Source organism: Lampetra planeri, chromosome 17 (assembly GCF_965212315.1).
Source record: "Lampetra planeri chromosome 17, kcLamPlan1.2.h2, whole genome shotgun sequence".
Classification (NCBI taxonomy): Eukaryota; Metazoa; Chordata; class Hyperoartia; order Petromyzontiformes; family Petromyzontidae; genus Lampetra; species Lampetra planeri.
This window is the reverse complement of record NC_136123.1, coordinates 3,499,601-3,523,943: the sequence shown is the minus strand read 5'-3', so window position 1 is coordinate 3,523,943 and position 24,343 is coordinate 3,499,601. Positions and strand designations below refer to the sequence as shown.

The 24,343-nt window shown below is 49.6% G+C and overlaps 1 protein-coding gene across 4 annotated transcripts; it reads left to right on the top strand.

Moving 5' to 3' along the window:
• Positions 1–2,401: 2,401 nt before the first annotated feature.
• Positions 2,402–24,086, top strand: GASK1A (golgi associated kinase 1A). Of its 4 annotated transcripts, none has more exons than XM_078601876.1 (6): positions 2,402–3,044; positions 5,745–5,852; positions 10,026–11,212; positions 19,457–19,579; positions 20,356–20,459; positions 21,910–24,086. In XM_078601876.1, exons 3-6 carry the CDS (start codon positions 10,063–10,065, stop codon positions 22,315–22,317), a joined length of 1,785 nt encoding a protein of 594 aa, XP_078458002.1. In that variant the 5' UTR covers positions 2,402–3,044; positions 5,745–5,852; positions 10,026–10,062; the 3' UTR covers positions 22,318–24,086. The 4 variants fall into 4 exon arrangements, with proteins under 4 accessions (XP_078458002.1, XP_078458003.1, XP_078458004.1 ...); XM_078601877.1 differs by lacking the exon at positions 2,402–3,044 and adding an exon at positions 4,858–5,069; XM_078601878.1 differs by lacking the exons at positions 2,402–3,044; positions 5,745–5,852 and adding exons at positions 7,008–7,223; positions 13,716–13,900.
• Positions 24,087–24,343: the final 257 nt, after the last annotated feature.

Below are 24,343 nucleotides of genomic sequence, written 5' to 3'. Positions count from 1 at the left end.
CTTTGAGGTTGCTTGGGGCCACCACGGCGACGCGATGTTAACTACCTCGCCTAGTATACAGGAGGTCTGTGTATTCTGAGTTTCCGTGTTCTCTCCTTGGTCACGTGTATTTCATCTGCAGATGTTTTTCTTTTTAATTTCCCACAAGTTAGGCCACTTCGTTGAGCTATACAGCTCAGTGGGCCTTACCTGGTCAAGTAGAAAAAAATAGTTCAGCTCATAGTTTTAGATTTCGCTGAGTTTTAAACTGTTCAGCGAATGCGATGATCGCCTTGCGTCATGCACAGTGAGTCGATTTCACACTCAACGTGTGCCTCCAGCTGCACGATTGTGCGTCTGTGTTTTTTTTTCTTCCAAGTAGGGAATGTTTCTGAACTTCATCTTTAAAAAAAAAGTTAAAATCTTCCCGTTTGCTCAGAGTTATTTACGACACTTGTCTGACACACCTAAACCCTCTGGCTTGCTGCGGTTTATTCATCACCAGACCCGACGGACATATTTAACCAATTGCACAAATATTTTGGAAACAAACTTCCTCTATTTTTTTTTACCGACACGAGGGAAGCATAATACAGTACTATAGAATCATTCACAGGCCTTTGTCAATCCACTGCTGGATGAAGACAGTCCCGCACTGTGCAGGTCGTTAGGGGGTCATTTCACCATACTTCACCACACTGGTCAGTGCGGGCTGCTGAAGAGAGGGGGGGCAGGACCGGTTCAGAATCAGAATATTTATTTCTATTGGAGGAATCCGATGAGCTATGAAGCTCTTTTTTTAATCCTTTATATTAAGTTCACTTGCTTGCTTGCGCGCTTACGACCGTGCAAATCTTTCGGTCGTTTTTTAACCCACTTTCCGTGATCCAACCGAGCTGACATTTTGCACACAGACTCGTTGTGCGTGACAATTTATTTTCGTGAAAAAAATTTCCTACATTTTCCACTTTTTAGGAAAAAAATGTTTTCATATTTAATTTAAAATACCAATGTGATAAAAATGAAACTCTTACTCAAGAAAAACAGAAATGAATAATAAAATAAAACCGATGCCACGCATATAAAGGATTTATAGTGAAAAACTTTGTTTTTACGGGTTAATTTTTTACAGATGTCCAGTAGATATGACACGCTCGCCGATGTTAGCCGTGTTCAACAATCTCCACTCATTACCACGTTGATAGCACAGCGTGTGCACCACTGTGCCGCTGACCTTCATTAAATACATCCCAAATTGTTTCATAAATAGTTTGGCCTGTGCGGAAAAAAACATAGGATTGAGCGCTTGGAGGTTATTGGAATGAGGTGTGAAATGTTGACCTCACAATGCCCTCACCGTAAGTCTCGTGACCTTGTTTTGTTATTTAAAGAATGCTTAAATCCTGAGAACTTCAGAAATCCAGCAACCCTAATTACCCCACCAGCTGTCTAGTTACTGTCTTATCCACCACCCACCCAGGTCTCCCTGCCACCCCCACCGAACTATCTCATTGTTCCGCTGTGTGCTTAAAGTGTGGATATCAGAATGTTCGTTGGCACGAGTGGCGTTTCTTGTTATCCTGGCAGAGTTTTGGCAGCCTATAGACGCCGCGATATAAGTAACCCCAGGCTGGCAGGGGAAACGAACGGTGCAATGCGTAACAATCTGGGGCTTCATATTCTTGGTTCTTTCGGTAAAGTCACGTAGAAGGGAAATAATAAAATAATAAAAATATTAAACAATAAACATTCTCACGACGTTTCGACTGCAACACAAGCAATGCTCTGGATTTCAAACCTAATGATGATTGCTTGTGTTGCAGTCGAAACGTCGTGAGAATTTTATTGTTTAGTATTTTTATTATTTTATTATTTCCCTTCTACGTGACTTTACCGAAAGAACCAATAATATGAATCCCTGCAGTCACGACAGCTTTAAATCAAAATATGGGGCTTGCTTCAAATACCATTCTCGAATATGAGGGGGAAACTCGATTTTGGCACGGCATTCTGATACACACATGACGTGGTACATACAAGTTTAGCCGATTTCTGATTTTTTTTATTTGCACGTTTGGTTTGAATTATCGCCAATTAAATGTTGATCGCGAGCACTAAGTCAGAGGCAGACGAGTGTAGAACTTCCGAGAAATTTCCTTTGCCCACATTTCAGTCAATATCCGGGAGATGTGTAGAGGGAGACGGGGGGGGGTGAATGAGGGGAGAAGGGGCTGGCTTCACTGGAATAGTCTTAGGAAAACAAAGACTTCTCCCTCCTCCCTCTCACTCCCTCGCTCCCCCCACCCCAATCCCCCACAACTCTCACATCACCAAACCCTCCACCCCCCCCACACACCACAAAACCAACCCCATCCCCTCTGGCAAGAGGCCACGCACGCATTTTTTTGTTGTCCCATCCAGAGCCGCCGCCACAACTCGCCCAACAAGCCTCGGCACCTTTCGTCGCACGCGAGCACCGCTCGCTTTTGCCTCAATGTCAGAGGTGCGGCGTATTTCTCGCACGGGGGCTCAGCGGACGATGCCCCTCGCTTCGCCCTGGGCGCGCCGAATTCTCCGGGTGTTTTTTTTGCCGCCGAGGTGACGGGCGCAAGGGTCGTTGGATGACCTACGGCGGTTCTGCGGATCTGGGGTCAGATTAATAAGCGCTCCGCCGCCCCTATGGGCTCCGTTGGCCGCCTTGAGTCAGGTCTTCACAGGTAGCTGTGTTTCTGATCTACCTGCCGCGTCGCAGAGGAAACGCGCCGCCGGACGCAATCGTCGACCGCGTGCCTCCTAATGATCTGGGATTTTAGAGGCGGTATCCGTGGACGACTCTGCAGGAGGAGGAGTAGGAGGCGGAGGCTGTGAGTGTGTCGCTGGGAAGGAGATCTGGCAGGAGGTTGGCGGGTCGGCATGCAAGCCACATCCAGCGGGTCGCGGGCGTCCCGAGAATTTGTGCGGCCCTTGACGTGCGGTTCTGGAGGAAGATGCTCGGCGCTCGGAGTCCGGCTGCAAGGAGAGGCCACCGACTGAAGCATGGCAGCTTGGCAGATGCACCTTCGCAGGTAGGGAGGGGGGGTGTGTGCGCATGTTGTTTGCTTGTCGTCGTCCAACAGTTAAAAAAATAAATGACACAGCAACAACCACTCGAAAAATAATATGACTTCACCGCGGCTGTCTCCATCGGAGACGTCGATATGCGCTCTGCAGTGTCAGTGTGCGTCTGTAAAGTGTTCAGAAATACGATCGTCATCAATCAAACGGCAACAGCCACGTGACCAAGTGATGCTAAATTAGTCACGATCACATACATTTACTGTTATTATCATCCTCACAAACATGCTACTGCGTGGGAATTCACGGTTGGCCTGTGAAGCTCTCCGATGCGTTCTCGGGTTGTACCGCGTGTTGTCCGACATTTCTCTTCACGCGCTGGGAGCTTATCCAGGAACTGAATTTTCTTCAGTCGTTGAGTTCACGGCCACCATCTTTGGATATTCATCTGCGAACTGAATTCAGTCGCCGAAGAAGTTCCCAGGAGGGTGCCACGGTGACAAGATGTTAACTACCTCGCCTGGTACACAGAAGGTCGCGGGTTCCATCCCGACCCTGACGCCTGCTGCTGTATATTTAAAGTTTGCGTGTCTCTCTCTCTCATCATCATGACGGTGGCTAGGAGATGTTAACTACCTCGCCTGGTACACATTAGGTCGTGGGTTCGATCCCGACCCTGACGCCTGCTGCTGTATATTTAAAGTTTGCGTGTCTCTCTCTCTCTCATCATCATCACGGTGGCTAGGAGATGTTAACTACCTCGCCTGGTACACATGAGGTCGTGGGTTCGATCCCGACCCTGACGCCTGCTGCTGTATATTTAAAGTTTGCGTGTCTCTCTCTCTCATCATCATCATCACGGTGGCTAGGAGATGTTAACTACCTCGCCTGGTACACAGGAGGTCGCTGGTTCGATCCCGACCCTGACGCCCGCTGTATATTTTGAGTTTGCGTGGTCTCCCTGTGGTCGCGTGGATTTTTTTTCTGGGCCCGTTTTCCCATTTAGAATGATGCATTTAGAGTATTTGGCTGCTATACATTCCAGCATGATAAGCCACTTCATCATGTGACCATGTCGCTTCTGATAAAGAGCTACGCAGTTCAGTGGGCCTGACCTGGTAAATTAAGTGAATTTAAATTTCGATGTAAAACTTTCGTGACTGCAGGGATTCATCTTCTTGGTTCTTTCGGTAAAGTCACGTAGAAGGGAAATAATAAAATAATAAAAAATACTATATTATTTTTTATGTTTTCTTTTTATTATTTTATTATTTCCCTTCTACGTGACTTTACCGAAAGAACCAAGAAGATAAGTGAATTTAAATGCACGAGGAACGAAACTTCGGGCATCATTCGAAAATAGCTCGTGGGCACGACCAGAAAAGACATCAGACAGCTTGGATCATCATCGTCGGCGGCATAGCCACCCCCCCCCCCCCAATTTATCGCGGGCATCACAAACGGGTCAGATTGGAGTGGTGAAGAAGCATGCCGCCCAGCAAAGAAAAAAAATCACCCCCCCCCCGCACTCCTCGACTAGCTCCGCTCACCCCGAACCCCCAACGCATCCCTTCCCCTACCCCCTCACCCCCTCACCCCACTTCCCGTGCCACATGGGCCCGATGAGTTTTCCAGAACGCGTTCCAATCGGTCTCCCCCCCCACCCCCCGCCCCTGTAACACCGCGACTCTTAACCACAGCGATGCGTTTGCCTTGCCGCACGCACAACGCCGATGCCTTTCAAAGTTCGGCAACGACTGCGCGCACGTGCGGATGAAGGACAGGGGCGGTCCTTAGATCATCACCATCGTCGCCGCCGTCGCTGTTATCACCACCGTTGTCATAATCGGCAGCAGTAGCAAGAGCGGCAGCAGTGACAGTGTCGGCGGAAACATTATACGGGCGAATCGGTTTTCATCATCATTACAGTTATTATGAGCATTATGAATCGGTCAGGGAATGAACTCGAAACGTTTGCTTGTGATAGACGATGAACTTCTTGGAAACTCGGAATGGATGAAGCAGATGCCACGTGGGTGAGTCCAGGATTGTCCGTGGCACTGTGTAGACTTCTTCTTGGTTCTTTCGGTAAAGTCACGTAGAATGGAAATAATAAAGTAATAAAAATGAAACATAATAAAATAATATAATAATATAATATTATTATATTATATTTTTATTATTTTATTACTTCCCTTCTACGTGACTTTACCGAAAGAACCAAGAAGATGAATCCCTGCAGTCACGAAAGCTTTAAATCGAAACTGTGTAGCCTATCAAGGTCCGCGCAGCAGACGAAGTGGTGGGTGGGCAACAACATACCTGGCAGCTACCCAGAAGTGATACCACACCGGGTGCTCATTTGACGCTGAGTCAATCTAATGGGAGGCCCAGGACAGAACTCGGGTTACCGGGTTCATGGCGCGGTGCGTTAACCACTGCACTACCGCTCCCCACACGCCCACCATGACAACCACTCTCTTAAATTTCGATTTAAAGCTTTCGTGACTGCAGGGATTCATCTTCTTGGTTCTTTCGGTAAAGTCAGACAGACCTGTTCTTCACCTGAGGACGGCTGCTTGCGTTGTGGCCGAAACGTCGTGAGAATTATTTTATGATGTTTTATTTTTATTATTTTATTATTTCCATTCTACGTGACTTTACCGAAAGAACCAAGAAGATGAACCACTCTCTTCTCTGTCTCTCCACAGCTCTCTCCACTGCCCGCTTATCTCTTCACACCTCCCGGAGGAGTGGACCCGCAGCACGTGACTTCTCAGCCTCCCCAACAGCAGCAGAAACTCGCTGCAAATCAGCAGGTGGGTGCAGAAGGAACGCGCTGTCCGGGCGGCTATCAGGGTGTCGTGCAGCATTTATGGCACCGCAACAGAGGCTGCGATTTCGCCACGAGGGCCGTGGCAGGCACAGGAAATCGCGAAGCTGAATTACAAAAATCATCGAAATATTGGTAAGTGAATGCAGAAATCACATTTTTTTCCTTTGCAAAAAAAAACATAATGCCGTGCGGAATGGCCTGAAAAATACTGAACGCCAGCCATGGGCCAGGGGGGAGGAGGGCAGGATGGGCCTTCCCGATGCAAACCCAATGCTCCACATATTTGGATTCTTTTTAATCAGTTCCGATATAAAAATTTTTAATGAAAATAATTAAGGGAATGTTTAGGTCTGGCACCGCTCCCACCTTAGTCCGTGACTTTTCCATGAATCCAGCCTCTTATCCACGCACAACGGCCGTGAATTTTGCAACAAAAACAAAAAACGATCGAGACAAAACCGTGGCCTTGACCGTTTAAGTTCTACGGCTCCCGCCGGTAAAGCTGTTGGGCAGCGTGGCTGCGAAGCGTTGTTGCTACACACGAGATGCAGTCATCGCACAGAGTGTGCTTGTTTATCTTAGCGATATCCAGCGACGACACGAGGCTCAAGCGAACCAAGCAAATGCTCAGGGACCCCGAGTGGCTCAAGTGGGGTTCCTGGATTCATGAAAAAATTTTTGTGGTGAACCAAATATCGGCTCAAATTCAAATCGAGCTGATATTTAGATTACCTCTATTACAAAGCGAAGTACTGTAATATTAAAAGCAGCTAATTAGTCTCTCTTATTCTCATCTTGTCTGTAGTATCTCGCTTCTGTCATCTAACTCCAAGTGTGTCTTTTGACTATACTTTTTCTGCATTATCTGACATTTGTGCTCACATTACAAGTCCATACCCTTGATTATATCTCAAGCGGAGCTTATAAATCAAAAGTTGGGGAGGGGGGATCCAAAATATCCATTCAGTCCTCACCACCGCACCTCCGATTAACACGGTTGTCCACGTACGGTGCGAAAGAAGTCCACCAAACTTACGTACACACATACCAGCGTTGGTTACGTCCACCCCCGAAAACAGCACCCTTCTAGACGCAAAAGTCCATGGTTCCGTGGATGTGGCACTGAGGGGCCTTAAGTGAGGACAAAGTCCACAGCCCTGAAACCCGAGTAGACTGAAAGAGTCAGAGGCAACTCTCCTGCGTCTGTCACGTCGTGAACTTTTAGGAAGAGGGTTAAGTGATCTCAACTCCGCTCAATGGTGGTACTTAGCCGTGCCACTGCACGTGCGCAAAACGCTTCTCTGGCTTGCTTTGACGGTGCGTGCGCGAGTGCTCGGAGTGTATTGTTCCATACGTAAGTAACAGCCGTTTTGTTTTCATCGTTTGAATACATGTCTGGACATTATGGCTTGTCGTTAACAACGTACACCTTGTAATAATGTTTTCGTTGTTGTTGTCGTTGTTGTCACATGCCGAACCACTATGGGTCTCACGCAAAGTTCCCCCGTCGCTTCTTGCTTGGCCAAAAATGTTGCTTAAAAACAAAGTGTGAGCCACAGCTGCAGCACTTGATGGTAAATGTGTCGAAGTGTTTTCTGAGTTCGTGGTGCTTCCCACTGATTTTCAATTCATTCAGATTCGAAATTTTCAAAACCAAATTGTGATCAGGCTAATTCGATCATTTAGCGTCGAATGATGAGTGTGTTGAGTTATTTTTCTCTTTTCATAGAGTACTTTTCTCTGCCATATGAATGTGGAATGGTCACCACTGGCTCAGACCTGCAAATAGGATATAAGCGCTGCCCTACAACCACTTCATCAGAAAACCACTTTGACATGATGGACTAATTACCGAAGGGCTTTAGGTGGGAGCCGTCCGTGACCTTGCTAAAGTGTGTGCCTGATTCCGTGGGATTCACAGTCGCAGACAGCTTCGGCCGTAGAGAGTTGACAAGGCCGTCTGGGGCAATTTACCCTGGGCCTCAGATCCAGTGGGGGGGGGGGGGGGCTCAGAAAAAAAGCCAAGGTGGGGGGGGGGGATCAGAGGGAGCCTCATTTGGAATATTGCCCCGGGCCTACAAAACCTTTTCGGCAGTGCTGTCAGCATGGACGTGACCGGTACCCTTCGATTCACTGGGCTCTGACACACCGACGTGAGAGCAGCTTCTTGGGTTTACTGTGTTCATGTTTTGCTAATAGCTCATTGAGCACTGTAGGTATGGAACCAGACAGACCCATGCAGATATTCAGAGTGAAAAGACGGAAAATATCTCCCTTGTCCTGTCCACGTAAGCTAGAGACCATTTACAATTCATACCTTCGTCATGTTAATTGTCCTTCCCATAAACCACGTCTATGTCTATGCATCTACGTACTGTGCAGGTACATATATGTTCACGGTATGGGTACATAGACGCTCACAACAACGAGCGGGGCTCCAGACAGCTAGAACGCAGATAGTTGCACAATGGGGGGCACAGACGGTGCATCTGCCAGCCATCCCGGTCAGTCAACCCATGGCACCTGGTTCTGTTCCGTGACCTCCTGCCAGAGGGCCTTCGACACTTCACGTTGTCTCAACGTGCAAAGTGCACCTAGCATGGCACTTAGTGGTGAACGATGGTTGTTGTTGTTTCGATTTAAAGCTTTCGTGACTGCAGGGATTCATCTTCTTGGTTCTTTCAGTAAAGTCACGTAGAAGGGAAGTAATAAAATAAAACGTCGTGAGAAATATTTTATTATGTTCTATTTTTATTATTTTGTTACTTCCCTTCTACGTGACTTTACCGAAAGAACCAAGAAGAAGTTGTTGTTGTTCTTCTATTTGTATCTTACTCTAAAACTCTGATGGTGTATGGCTACTGCGTGAATACTATAAAATTATCTAAATAATGTGGTGTACTGGTGGAGCGTTGGTTAGCGCACTGCGCTGTGAACTTGGTCACCTGAGTTGAATTCCCGGTAGCCATGACTTACACCGGTGATGCGTGATCTGCAAACGAGAATCAGAATATTTAATTATAGTGGAGGAATCTGATGAGATATAAAGCTCTTTTTCACAGATGTCCAGTGGGGGAGGGGGTAAAAACGTTACAACAACAAACAATACAACAAACACGATTGCAGTGCAAAGTATTGGAAAGGTAAACAAATTACTTTTTTTTTAAATATACAAATAAAACTAAACTATTCTTATGTTACCAGTCCGAGGCAACCCTACATTACCAACCTACACTGGTCAGTGTGGTGAAGTCCACTCAAAAACCTCCAGTGCAAAGAGGCCTTCATCCACCAGTGGATGTTCAATGGGCTGTACATTCTGAATGTCAGGTTTTTGTTTAAATATGGCAAAGATTCTTGAATTTGTACCCCTAATGTTAACCAAAGCTCGGACACTAAAACTCACCCATGATGGATGCTGTTTATATGACGATATTGAATTCATACCATTGCACACGAAGAAACACGTGCCGTGTAATTGCACACTAATGTTATCCTAGCTTATCTAAAACATCTGTTTTTGTCAGTTTCCAGAAGAAAGTTTCATTTACACAACCCTGGCTTACAACACCCTCACACCATATTTGATCTGCGCACTGCCAGCTGCCTTCAACTGAACTGTGAAATGTCAAAATGTACAAGATAAAAAGCCACTATGGGTTGGGGGTGATGTCCCTCCTGAATACACTCTGAGAGAGCAGCTGCCAGCTTGCTGGGTTCTTTTTTGCCTGTGAGATCCACACATTTTCACGCTCACACGCCGAACCCTGCGAATGTCACGCACGCGTACTGTATGCGCGTGTGTGTGTGCGCGCATGGCCGTGCGTGCATCTGTGCGGTAGTGCTGGTCTAGCGGTTGAACGCACCCCGCCACGTTCCCCAGCGACCACCGTTCGATTCCCGCTCACCGAAAATCTGAACCAGCCTTGGAATCTCCACGAGGTCAATTAACTCAGCCTCAAACGGGTACCCCGCACGTTACGTAACCATCTTGGCGGCTCGGCGTGGCTTTGGCACGCATCGCAACCCGCTTTGTGCGCCGTGCATTGGCATTCACGGGCGGTCGCCAGCAGCCCTCTGCTCCGACGGCCTGCACGGCCGCGACGGGGATCGCCGCGTGCGTCCGTGAACTTCCCGCGCGTGTGCGCGCGCGCAGGGCCCCGTGACGCGAGGCACCCCGGCGGCTCCCGAGAATGCGCCTGAAGCGACGGCGGCGCCTGCTCTGCCTCGCCTGCGTCCTCACCGCGCTCGTCCTCGTCAACATCATCGCGTCGCTGCCCGGCGGCAAGCCCCGGGCCCAGCGGCCGCGGCACCGAGGGGGCGTCGCGCTGGGCGCGGGGGCCGCGCGCCGCCGAGGAGGAGGAGGCCACGCCGAGGTGCTGACGGAGCGGCGGCCGGGCCGGACCCACGACGGACCGCGAGCGCGGGCGGTGAGAGGAGGCCGCCAGCGCTTCGGCGACGACAGCAGCGACGAGTGGCTGGCGGTCGACCCCCCCGGGGCGTTGGACGCGGCGCGGAGGGACGAGGCGAAGGCGGCTGAGAGAAGCGCGGCAGGAGACGCCGTCGTCGGCGGGCGAGACGCCGCGGCGAGCCGCGAGCGGCGCGCGGGGCGAGTTGACGGGGCAAACGAGGCGCGGGAGGAGCCCAACCTTGTGGAGCTCATCAAGGGGCAGGGCGGCTGGCTGGGAGAGCTCGGGGGAAAGTGGCTGGCGGGGAGATTCGGCTTCTTCCACGTCGAGAGTGAACCCGATCCGCCGCTCAAAGGACCCGGAAAGCACCTTGCACCTAGAAACGCGCCCCGCGTTCCCAACGAGGCTGCTGCTGAAACGGGCTCCGTCCCAGCGCCCGTGCCTGACCCGCGGCGCTGCGCCGCGCTGGGCCTCGCTTTCGACGGGTCCGGCGACGGCGGCCGCGCGAACGGCAGCGTGCCCCCGGACGCGCCCGCCCCGCCTCCCTGGTTCTCCCGGGAAGATCTGCGGATCCTGAACCTGCTCTCCGGCGGCGCCGTGAGGCGCAAGGAGACCCTGCCGGGCCACGGGGCCGTGCTGAGGCTCACGTTGGGACCGGCGGGCGGGTCGGCGGCGTCCGACGGGCCCCTGCCGCCCGTCGAGGCGGGACGCGACTATTGCGCCGAGGGTGCGTGCGCGCTGGCCAAGCGCACGGGCGACTCGTACGAGGTGCTGGCCTTCCACCTGGACCGCGTGCTGGGGCTGGGCCGCGCGCCGCCGGCCGTGTCGCGGAGGCTGGACAGCTGGCTGCTGCCGTACAGGTTCACGAACGGCACGGCGCGACCACTCATCTGGTGGGTGCCGGACATCCTGCGTCTCAGCGACGGCGCCAACGGTGGGTGCTGCTTTGCTCGGAACGCTCAACGACAATAATGGTCACAACAGAATGCATGCGTGTATGTACGTGTGTGTGTTGAACTTTTTTCGCACCGCACGTAGCCAACCGTGCTCATCGGAGGTGCGGGGCGAGGACAACAACACTGCACACAAAAAGCCGTTCTAAAGAAGTTCGTTTTAAAGTGTTTGTCGTGGTGGTACAGATAATCCAAAGTAATGTAATGCTCGGGTTTTTCCGCCACTGACGCTTTTCTCAGGATCATCCTCCTCTTTTTTGTTGAAAGGTTAGCTGTGATGGGAAATCTGTACATCTACGGGGGTCTTTAAAAGTCCTGCTTTTGGTCAGTCGCGTCATAACAATACACCACGACTCAAGTGTGCATGCCCGTGCGTGCGAGCGTCTGTGCGGTAGCGCTGGTCTAGCGGTTTAACGCACCGCGTCACGTTCCCCAGCGGCCTCCGTTCGATTCCCGCTCACCGAAAATCTGAACCAGCCTTGGAATCTCCACGAGGTCAATTAACTCAGCCTCAAATGAGTACCCCGCGCGTTACGTAAACATCTCGGGGGCTCGGCGTGGCTTTGGGCACATCATTGGCATTCCCAGGCGGTCGCCAACAGCGCTTGCCCCAACCGTGATAATCGGAGGTGCGGTGGAAGGACAACGAAACTAAACACAAAAAGCAGTTCTAAAGAAAAATGTGTTTAAAGTGTTGTAGTGGTGGTGCAGATAATCAAAAGTAATTTAATGCTCGGGTTGCCACCACTGCTGCTTTTCTCAGGATCATCGTCTTTTTAAAGCTCTCTGTGATGGGAAATCTGTGCATCTACGAGGAGTGTTAAAAGTCCTGCTTATGGACAGTTGCGTCATAACAATACACCGCTACTCAAGGCGATGCGTGTAGTTCTCCCCATTCTCGTGGTGGTGCCGTGAGATATTCATTTTCCCACAACGTCCGGTACAAAGTTGACGGCATTCGTAGCGTCGCCTGCGCGTCGCACCGAAGGCGACAGATTGTACGGCAGAGATGACAGCCACATTTGAGCACACTGCTCTGTGGAACCCAGTGACCTCCGTGTGATTCTCGGCCTCAGCTCGTGACAATAGAGAACACCAGAGGTGGGACAAAGTCATTGTTATGCAAGTCCAAGTCGAGTCGCAAGTCATCAAATTCATGACTCGAGTCTGACTCGAGTCCAAGTCACATGACTCGAGTCCACATCTCATAGGTGGGACAAAGTCATTGTTATGCAAGTCCAAGTCGAGTCGCAAGTCATCAAATTCATGACTCGAGTCTGACTCGAGTCCAAGTCACATGACTCGAGTCCACATCTCATAGGTGGGACAAAGTCATTGTTATGCAAGTCCAAGTCGAGTCGCAAGTCATCAAATTCATGACTCGAGTCTGACTCGAGTCCAAGTCACATGACTCGAGTCCACATCTCATAGGTGGGACAAAGTCATTGTTATGCAAGTCCAAGTCGAGTCGCAAGTCATCAAATTCATGACTCGAGTCTGACTCGAGTCCAAGTCACATGACTCGAGTCCACATCTCATAGGTGGGACAAAGTCATTGTTATGCAAGTCCAAGTCGAGTCGCAAGTCATCAAATTCATGACTCGAGTCTGACTCGAGTCCAAGTCACATGACTCGAGTCCACATCTCATAGGTGGGACAAAGTCATTGTTATGCAAGTCCAAGTCGAGTCGCAAGTCATCAAATTCATGACTCGAGTCTGACTCGAGTCCAAGTCACATGACTCGCGTCCACACCTCTGGAGAACACTGTCCGAAACCTTTCCTGGGCCCCCACTAAAGTCAACTCCGCCTTGAGTGAGTACCCAGCGTCATGTGAAAACATCAGCACTGGGGAGACAAAGCCGGCCCGGCGTGGTACTGGCCAGACCACCCCCATGTGTAGCAACGCTGGCCTTAACAGAAACTTAACATTTAGATTTAAAGCTTTCATGACTGCAGGGATTCATGTTCTTGGTTCTTTCGGTAAAGTCACGTAGAAGGGAAATAATAAAATAATAAAAATAAAACATAATTAAATAATTCTCACGACGTTCCGACGTTCTTCACCTGAGGACGGCTGCTTGCGTTGTGGCCGAAACGTCGTGAGAATTATTTAATTATGTTTTATTTTTGTCATTTTATTATTTCCCTTCTACGTGACTTTACCGAAAGAACCAAGAAGAAGAAACTTTACATCTTTGCCAATAACAACTGCCCTCAAAGGGACAAGATATATATAATAGGTGACGTTTTTTTGCAATGTCCTTTCGCCATCATAGCAAACACATATCCGTTGTGAAGAAGGACCACTGCACTTTTACGAAAAAAATTCCTTTTCATGGCAGCGTTATATCCGAACGTGTTGAGCGTTTTTTTTTATTCTTGTTGCTCGCTAACGGGCGCTTGCCCCCAACAGTCCACCCGTAAAGTCTGCGCCGCGAATCTTCGCTCCTTTCGCGTGCGCGCGTCTTTATTGCCCGCACAGAAGAGGGAGACGACCAGAACTCCTTTCGGCTCACGTGGCCGCAGTACCAGGCCGTGCTTCGCGGGGAGTGCCGCGGCAAGGAGGACGGCGCTGACGGCGGCGGCGCAAGAGCCGCGGGTGTCTCCTGCCCCCCAGTGAGCCGGGCCGAGTGGGGGAGATTGGCCCTGTTTGACTTCCTCTTGCAGGTGAGGTGGCTTTCTTTCGCCAGGGGCGCTCTGGCTCGGCGCTCGATCTGGCACGCTGCGAACGTAGCCTGACCTGCAACGATTGCTTCGGTCAATCTTTTTCACGCACAAAAAAAAGGGGCCCCGGCTTTTAGGGGGTTCTTTTTTTTTTCTTCCCCGCCAGCCCCCCTCTCCTGCCATGCCAAGTCTAATAGGGCCTCTCCAGGGCTCAATTGGAACTGTGGAGCGAAATGAGTTGGCCTCGGGCTTTTAATGCGCGTTGACATCATCACACGCGAGACCACAGCACTTGACACGGGTCGCATGGAAGGCCGTTAGCCACTTCAATTAGCCGCCGAGGGGAGCGGCCGACACGAACTCCCTGTGAAACGAAAGAAAAACGTGTGGCCGCATTGTGGCATTTAAATTCAATGCCCCCTCTCGCCTCCTCTGTTGTTTCTCCCCCCCCCCCCACTGCTCCCTCCTCCTCTCGCTGCCTCTCATCCGCTGCCTCTCCTCTCTCCTCATTCTTCCGTGACCATCTCTTGTAGCCTTCGGACGCCCTCCCGGGTAAATATAGCGCGTCCTTCTCATTTGCACCCGCAGTGCTATTTTTGATGCGTTAAGTCGCGTGGCAATGCCTCTCTGGCGAGGTTAGTTTAAGCGAGCGCAACGTGAATTTTAATTTAAAAAACCCCAGCGAATACAGCTTTTCTGGCATTTAACACAGATTTTAATTGGTAACAACAACAAAAATCTTAACTTACTCGCTTGGAAAAATCAATACGACAGAACATGTGCAAAGTAAAAACGAGGTTATGAATCGAGTACGAGTCTTACAAGGAGAAGCCCCGGAGTTTTTGTGACAGCTTTGGGGAACGTCGCCACTGTCATTATCTGCAACAAGCTGCAGTGCACCTCCGATTAGTACGGTTGGCTACGTACGGTGCAAAAGAAGTTCACCATTTACATTTTTGACATTTGATTTTTCCAGGCAATGCCCACTGAGCTATAGAGCTATTTTTGAGAAGCGACCTGGCCACGGATGATAGCTCAACGAAGTGGCTTATCGCGTGGAAAGTTATAGCAGCCAAATGTGGAGGGAAAAAAACTAGAGGACCCGGATAAAAATCCACGCGACCATGGGCAGAAGGAAAGATACACAAACTCCAAATAACCTGCCAACACCGCACGGAAACCAGACGCAGCAGGGCAGGACCTGGCTGTGAGCCTCTTGCTGTTTTCTGCACACGCAAAGGGTTGCTGCTCGTTAGACACGAGCAAACATTGAATCAAATAAAAGGCGCGATTCGTGCAAGTGAATTGAAAACTCGTACTTTTTTTAGAACCGATTTTTGTGTGTGTGTGTGTGTTAAGTTTGTTGTGCCCGCCATCGCGCGTCCAATGAGCATGGTTGGCTACGTACGGCGCGAAAGAAGTCCAACATACATGCGTACAAGTAAAATGGTAAAAGGTAAAGGTGCAGCCCTGCATGTGCTTGCTCACGCCACTGCTGGCGGAAGGGCCTCCAGTAAATGGAGCTCCCGAGGGCCCGTCTACGAGAATGTGTTTGCCGACTCTTCCGTGTTGGCCAGACGTCTTGGAAGAGGTAGAAGTCACCCACACATCACCCCATAGGCAGTGATCATGAAAGTCAATGAATGATGATAAATGTGCGATTTAAACACAAGGAGCCATCTTACTTGGTATTTACAGTGGCTGGAACTCTAGGTTTACATTCAAGCAGCCCACAAGACGGACGGGCCTAAGGCAAGAGGAGCACAAGGCACTTGTTCAGGAGCCGCTGATGGTTTTTGCACAACGGATGAGTGTTCGATACTAGTTTCTGTGTGTGGCTTCAACAATTCGCGGGTTTCCTGCCTGCGCTGTTTTCCTGTCGCTATGGTTTTCTTTCCCCCATAACTTACTGATTTGACCACATTCACACATTGCACATCCGACTTCAGCATTTGCACCTGGAGCGGACCTCACTTTGAGCCATCTCAGCCTTACGTAAGGCATCGCCTCATCCTCCAACATGGCATTCTTCCTCGTGCGAAACACCAATTGTAAACAAGCCGTTAATATTCGCTTGCTTTTTGGCACGTCTGACATACATGAAACCTCTACAGGATCTAGTAACATCTGTGCCGCATTAAATCCTTTGCTCTATAATAATAACAATAATAATCATTCAAGAAGAAGAACTAGGCAGCCATGCGCGCGGCTAATAAATCCCCTTGCGTCAAACAAGCTGACGCTATCAGCCCCCCTCGGTGTTTTCATCGTTTTGAGAACTCCACAAGTCTTCGAGTGTGTTTTGCGTTACACGCGCCTCGTGCATAAATCCCTGTGGGAGTAATTTTTCAGGACACAAAGACAAAGATCCCCCACCACCCCCTGCACCCCGTATAACCTTAACATACTGTTGGGGCAAGTGCTGTTAACGAGTAGCACCTATAAAGGTCGGAACGGCATGAGTGGCCAACACCATGCCCGGCCGCCTTTGTCTTCCCGGTGGCGATGTTTATACATCGCACCAAGTACTCATTTGAGGCTGAGTCGACCTAGGGGAGGCCCAGGAACAGTTCAGATAATCGTCACCGGTGTTGGCCGTGACCTGGGAATCGAACTCGGGCGCCGTGCACATAACACGCACACACACACGCACACACACATGCACACGCACACACACACGCACAGGCACAAAAGACAAAGATCCCCCGTATAGCCTTAACATACTGTTGGGGCAAGTGCTGTTAACGAGTAGCACCTATAAAGGTCGGAACGGCATGAGTGGCCAACACCATGCCCGGCCGCCTTTGTCTTCCCGGTGGCGATGTTTATACATCGCACCAAGTACTCATTTGAGGCTGAGTCGACCTAGGGGAGGCCCAGGAACAGTTCAGATAATCGTCACCGGTGTTGGCCGTGACCTGGGAATCGAACTCGGGCGCCGTGCACATAACACGCACACACACACGCACACACACATGCACACACACACGCACACACACACGCACAGGCACAAAAGACAAAGATCCCCCGTATAGCCTTAACAGACTGTAGGGGCAAGTGCTGTTAGCGAGCACCTATGAAGGCCGGCACGGCACACGAGGGGGTGGGTGGCCAACACCACGCCCGGCCGCCTTTGTCTCCCTAGCGGCGATGTTTACACATCGCACTAGGTACTCATTTTAGGCTGAGTCGACCTAGGGGAGGATCGGGATCGGTTCAGATAATCGTCACTGGTGTTGGCCGTGAGCGGGAATCAAACTCGGGTCGCCAGGTTCATAGCGCAGCGCGCTAACCGCTACACTACCGCTCCCCACTACACAGGCACACAGGCACATACACGCGCACACACACGCACAAGCACACACACGCACACGCGCGCGTGAGGTTGTAGTCAACTTTGGCCGTGGTGGCCCTTCGATGTTCTCGTGACGACTGCCAGGCCCCGCCCCCTCCGCTTGTTGCCCCACGTGGAGACGTCTTCCATCAGCGTGGACCCAGCAGCAGCAGCAGCGTGCCGCGTTTGGACTGCGGCGTAAATGTCTTTGTTTAATCACTTTCATTTACTTCAGTCTGGGGGGCGGGGGGGTGAGTTCTTAATTTACACCCAGGCGAAAGCCAGCGCCATGTGTAGGAGTTCATATTTAATGCCAACTGAACCAGGGTCTATGCCAGGAATGTTTTTTTTAAGGAGAGACAATCCCTTTTGGCTACCTGTTCGTGTTGTTCATGTTTTAACGATGTATGCGCCCTATTTTCTGGCTGCTTTGTGTCCGCCTGCCTCCCTGTGCACCCTTCATCCGATGCTCCATCGGCACTCAGAATTAGAAAGTCCTTTTCTTGGTGGTGGTGATGTTTCTTTAAGTGGGACAGAAGCCGTGTGGAGGGCGCCACGGTGGCGAGATGTTAACCACCTCGCCAGGTCCACAGGAGGTCGTGGGTTTGATCGTGACTCTGACACCTGTATATTTGGAGTTTTCACGTCTCTCTCCCCGTGGTCGCGTGGATTTTTCTCCGGGTCCTCCGGTTTTACCCTCCACATTTAGAATCAAAGTCATGCGTTTAGACTATTTGGCTTTTAGAAATGTCCACGTGATGAGCCACTTTGTTGAGCTATAATTTGTGATGTCCAGGTCGCTTCTGAAAACGAGCGAATAGCTCAGTGGACCTTACCTGGTAAAATAAAAAAAAAATAGTGAAATAGTTTTTCAGCAACAAATCGACTTCGATGTCACTATTTCTATTCAATGTAGTTTACGACTAAAACAGGGCAGTAGCTATTCACAGACCTTTATCAACCCACTGCTGGATGATGACGGCCACAAATCCCATGGCATGTCAGTCATTGGGGGTCGTTTGGCCATACTTCACCAACATTGTTAAAGGAGGTTAGTGAAGGAGATGGAGGGAGCCGGTTCAGATACCGCTCGCCAATGACGTTCAGAATCAGAATACGCATTTATACTGGAGGAATCCGATGAGCCGTGAAGCTAAATTTCGATGTAAAGCTTTCGTGACTGCAGGGATTCATCTTCTTGGTTCTTTCGGTAAAGTCACGTAGAAGGGAAATAATAAAATAAAAAATAAAAAATATTATAAAATACAATTCTCACGACGTTTCGGCCACAACGCAAGTAGCCGTTCTCAGGTGAAGAACAGGTCTGTCGGAAAGACAGCGTCCGGCAGCCCTGTTCTTCACCTGAGGACGGCTGCTTGCGTTGTGGCCGAAACGTCGTGAGAATTGTATTTTATTATGTTTTATTTTTATTATTTTATTATTTCCCTTCTACGTGACTTTACCGAAAGAACCAAGAAGATGAACCATGAAGCTCTTTATGACATATGTCCAGTCGCTGGCCATGGCCAGAATGCAAACTCAGGTCACCGGGTTCATAGCGGAGTGCGCTCACCACCGAGTCACCGCTCCACCCCTGCAGTAAAGTCTTTCCGAGTCCTTAAATCCATCTTTTTTTCTCGTTCCAATTACACTATTTCAATAACAGACGAATTAAGACATTTTTGTTACAAATTTTGACGCGAACGAGGCCGCAGCGTCGACAGGTTCGCAATCTGCAATGGTCCACGGTAAATTACACTTCAACGTAATGAATGATACCCAGCTCAGCGGTAAAAAATTAACCCGCTAAAACAAAGTTTTTCACTATAAATCCTTTATATGCGTGGCATCGGTTTTATTTTATTATTCATTTCTGTTGTTCTTGAGTAAGAGTTTCATTTTTATCACATTGTTATTTTAAATTAAATATGGAATTTTTTTTTTTTCCTAAAAAGTGGAAAATTTGGGGAAACATTTTTTCACGAAAATAAATTGTCACGCACAACGAGTCTGTGTGCAAAATGTCAGCTCGATTGGATCACGGGAAGTGGGTTAAAAAACGACCGAAAGATTTGCACGGTCGTAAGCGCGCAAGCAAGCAAGCAAGTGAACTTACTATAAAGGATTTTTTTTTAAAAGGCGTGAAGCCCGGCGAGTTGCCGACGAAGGGAAACCAGAGGAAGCACCACGAACACGACGAGTGAGAGCCCGGTTTCTCCCTCCAGGTTTACGACCGGCTGGACCGCGGCTGCTGCGGTTTCATCCCGGACCCCAGGGACTCGTGCGTGGAGCAGGGATTCATCGACAAATGCAGCAGACCGGAGCACCAGCGGCTCGTGCACGTGGTGGTGAGCGCAAATCGCCAAAGCCCCTCGGCACCGGGCAGACACGGGTGGCTGGTGATGCGTACCTGTCAACCCCCTTTTTTTTGTTATCACCTTATTACAGACAAATTCACACATTATCGGTCACCCCGTGCCCCTTAAACATCCCAACGTTCATCCTGCAAAGATCCGTCACAAGGGATAAACACAAACACATTTTTTTTAAATGTCTTTCCCGTATTGAAACGGATTTACGCCGTATGGAACTGAAAACTAAATTCCCCTGTACAGGAATACGGGGTGAACCACGTGGGTGGACACGGTATGGGGATGTGATGATGCCCAGCATCACCACTCTCCTGCCACTTCCTGCGTCGAGCCAGCCTCTATTCAATAACCTCTCCTTAACAGCGCTTGCCACAACCGCCCGATAGACGACAAAAGAGCAACTTCGCCTTTGCACGCGCACGTGTCTGCGTGTGCGCGTGCACCTAGCCTGGCACAAGCACCCGTGGTGGCATCACCTCCGCCGGGTGGCAAACAATGCCCCCCCCCCGCCCCCCGCTGTCGACCAGAGGTCGCAAACGGGTTTTGATTCCTTACCCGTACCCTACCCGAAATGAGTGACAAACGGTGACTCACCAGTGACTCACGGTCTACCCGTACCCGGCCGCACCAGGGTCGCAAACGGCTACCCGTACCTGGCTGGATACGGGTAGCCGGGTATCGGGTAGGGTACGGGTATCGGGTACCCGGTTGCGACCTCTGCTGTCGACGGCGTGTGGATGATGTGAGTGCAGGTGCGGCAGTCGAACCCCAGCCGCCTGGTGTTCATCGACAACGCTGGTCGTCCCTTCCAAGGGGAGGACAACCTCAACTTCCGAATGCTGCAAGGGATCACGCAGTACGTCCGTGGCGCGCACACACACACACTGGCGGGCATCGGGGTGGACAGGGTGTAGCTACGTGGACTGTTGGGAGCTTGTGCTGTTAGGGGACAACTTTAAAGGCCGGCAACAGCGCATGCGAGGTGGGGTGAAGGAGGGGTGTTGCAGAGGTCGCAAACGGGGTTTGATTCCTTACCCGTACCGGGCCGGGTACGGGTACCCGTTCCATACCCGTACCCGTTCCCTACCCGAAATGAGTGACAAACGGTTGCTCACCAGTGACTCACGGCCTACCCGTACCCGTACCCGGCCGTACCTGGGTCCAGGTACTCGTCTAAGAGCGAGTCGGACGAGTGTAGAGGCTCAGAGCCAGTTTAAATATTCGTCGCTGATGTTGGCCGTGAGAGAGAATTCTAACACGGGTAGCCAGGCTCTTAAGTGTGGTACAGCGGTAACCACTACACACCACCACTCCACCCAACGTATCAACAACAACAGCTAGGCTTGGTGCATTAATTATAGATTTGAAGCTTTGGTGACTGCAAGGATTCATACTCTTAGGTTTTTTCGGTAAAGTCACGTAGGTAAAAAATAATAACAATAATAATAAGTAATTTTAGCAATTTTACTGGAGCAGTTAGCCTGATGACGGAGGCTTGTGTTGCTTCCGAAGCGTCGTGATTTAATTTAGTTATTTTCATTTATTATTATTTTATTTTATTATTATTATTTTACCTACGTGACATTACCGAAAAAAACCTAAGAGTAAGGCTAGGTGCACTTGAGGCCACGTCAAATGTCCACTTAACGCTGACAGGAGATCATGGGACAGACCCAGGTGCCATGGTTCATCTGAATGGGATAACTGGCAGATGCACCACCCGTGCCCTCTACTGTGTCAATCTGCTGCGCTTTAGACGCCCGGCGCTCCGCTCGCTGTTGTGAGTATCGCTTCTCCATCCTCCGTTATTGGAGGGTGACTGCCTCCACTTCCTAGAAGTATCCTTCATGAGCCTCCTCCACAGAGGCCGATCATGACACCGCTGGTACCAGTCATCGGCAGGTCCACTCATCTCTACACTACATCAACCCATCTCTTATCTAGCCCGTGTCACACCCATTTAGCCCCCTCTATCCGGCAAAACAGAAGTTACTTGGGCAGCATGCGGTGACTGGGCATGCGGGCTACATGACCCAGCGAACGCAGCCTTGCCTGCTGGAGGAGCTCACTGATGGTACTGTGTACAGCTTTTTCACAGGATTTGTGAGCTCACACAATCCAGCCTGGTTAAAGCCAGGATGGATCGTAGGCAGGCCAGGCTGAACGTTTCAAACTGGTGGAGGTGTTCACGCAAAGTAGTCCACGTTTCGTAAACATCATCGGCACAACGCACCATTGGCACACACGCACCACACGCACCACACGCACCACACGCACAACAACCCGCATCTTCTTGTTCCACCCAGGTTTCCAGCATGGGCCGTGCGAGTGCTGGAGTCTCCCTGCTTTGGCCCTGCGCTGCTACACTCGCTGCACCTGGACAAAGTATTCTGGGAGAGCCAGGGGGGGCTGGCCGGGGTGCGCCGCCTGGTTGTAGCGATAGAAGCCCGCGGGCGCATCCTGCTGCGCTACATCCGCGAGCGCGGCCTCGCCACCGCGTCCAGCGCATGACGTCCAGCAGCGTGGCACGTGGTGGGGGAGGGCACGGGACGCGGCGGTCCGATGAGCACGGTTGGCTACGTACGGTGCGAAAGAAGTTCAAAGCCCGCGGCATCAGGAGGACCTGCAAAAAAATGACGATTGGTGAAAAGGCGAGAGATGTATATGGTGTAAATATTGAAGAAAATGGTCAAGTGGTTTCCTGCTCACTTTGAGCAACGAGGCTGTGCTTTTTTAGCCCGTTAACAATACTGAGCCAATCATGGAAATTGCACATCCTTGTGGTGGGGGCGAGTCTGCCCGTGACTTCCCCACAAGATTATGGTTATTGCATTGACCCAGAGGGACGATGGGCTGAGATTCACCCCCCAGCCAGGATTTAAAATTCATAGCGTTCCAATTTGCGAGCCGCCTGCTTCTGACACTGAGCCACTAAGCTGTAAAACAGTAGGAACCAGGCAGACGGTTGATGCCATGTTGCTTTACAAGGATCACCAAATGCAACGCGGGTCTCCATTCGCTAAATGGGCAGCATGGGCAAGTTGGCAGTCGGTCGCCAGGCTGTGGAAATTTCGCTTGGCAACGAGAGAGAAAAAATCCACTTAAAATATATGCTGAAACGATGACTATCACTGCAGCGTGGAAATCTGAACTACTTTTATGATTCGATTACTTCTAAGAGGCATTGATTGTTGAATAACGTTAATTGTTTACATGATATTTTACGCGTTTTCAATTTCATTTGAGCTTTTAAAGGACAGGAGGCAATTATGTTGCGTATCTCTTGTTTATGTAATTTCCGCTGATATAAAATGTAAGTACATATCTATTTACGATTTAGCTTGAAGCACAGTAACTTCCGTTTGCCCTTTTTTCATACGGCGCGGTTCACAAGTGTCCATCACATAGCTCCTTCCAATCCAATTAAGACGTAACCTTTGTATGCTGAATGTCATGCACAGCCTCAGCGTATCGATGTATGATGCTACTCTTGTGTTTTTTTTAATTGTGGCCCAATTGCATCGCCGGCACAAATTGTCCCTTCCTCCCACTCTACCTGCCATGGCGTTATTGACAACGCTGTATTGTTACCTTGGGTATTCTAAAAATGCCCCGCTGTGCTGTGAAAATTAACAACATTTGGCCGCCTGCTGAAATGTCAGTGCCCTGAACATGTACAACACAAATCAAAATCTATAGCTTCTGCCCCATGCGAAATGTCACGGATTGTTTTGATTTATCATCTCCTTTTTATTGATTGTTTTTGTATTTTCGGCCTTTGTACAATTTTGTTGAAACCCCTTTGCCTAAACATCACGGTCGCAAATGTTTTGTTTGTAATTTTCAGGAATCGTAAACAGTGTAGTCTGATGCGCACAATTCGTCGCACGTGTCATGAGCATAAGAATGTATTTGAGCCAAAGAGGCTATTGAAATGGCAGCATAGATGAGTGTAAGGGTAATCGTTAAGGGTTGCAGACATTGGCGTTGCACAGAAACTCAAATTCATGATCCATAAAAAAAAAATTCACCTTCTTACATCCATCACTTCTCTCCAACAATAAAACAAAACTGCAGAGAAGCTGTTATTCTTCCATAGCATTGTCAGCATGTCCGACTACGGACGTTGATGTCAGAGTTGTAGATAGCTGCTTTTTGTTATTGCTGACGGATAGGGGACGGTTATCATACATTTTGAGCCGCTGGCTGTTATAATGGTGAAAAGATGCGTTGCAATGAACTTGAAGTGTTGATGTCAAAACCTTTGCCTTCATCGGTAACTGAACCCAACGTTTGCATTTAAGCAAAGTGGTTTGGATTCTTTAAATGTGTCAAGTGGATTACTTAAAGTCTCCTTATATTTCAACATCTAATGTTTTTTTGTAACATTGTAAAACACTTTATATTTGAACTTTCCTCATTCAAGATTGTAAAATACTTTATTGTTCAATTTCGTCTTTGAAATAAAATGTTTGGCACTGTACATCTGCGAGTCGAGGAATGTCCATTGTTTACATGACTAATAAAAACTATCACTCTCACTGAACCTTTCTTAAGAGTATATACTAGGCTTGTAACGATGCATCAATTAATCGATTAGAGTAGGCCAAAATATTCCCCAAAGAGGCTCTCTTGAGCTTCCCCTAGTGGAGGCTTTTTAGCCAGCAGTGATGTGAGCAATACATTTCAGGGCTGCACTTTTACCTGTGTAAATATTGCAGTGGAACATTTTCTGGAGAA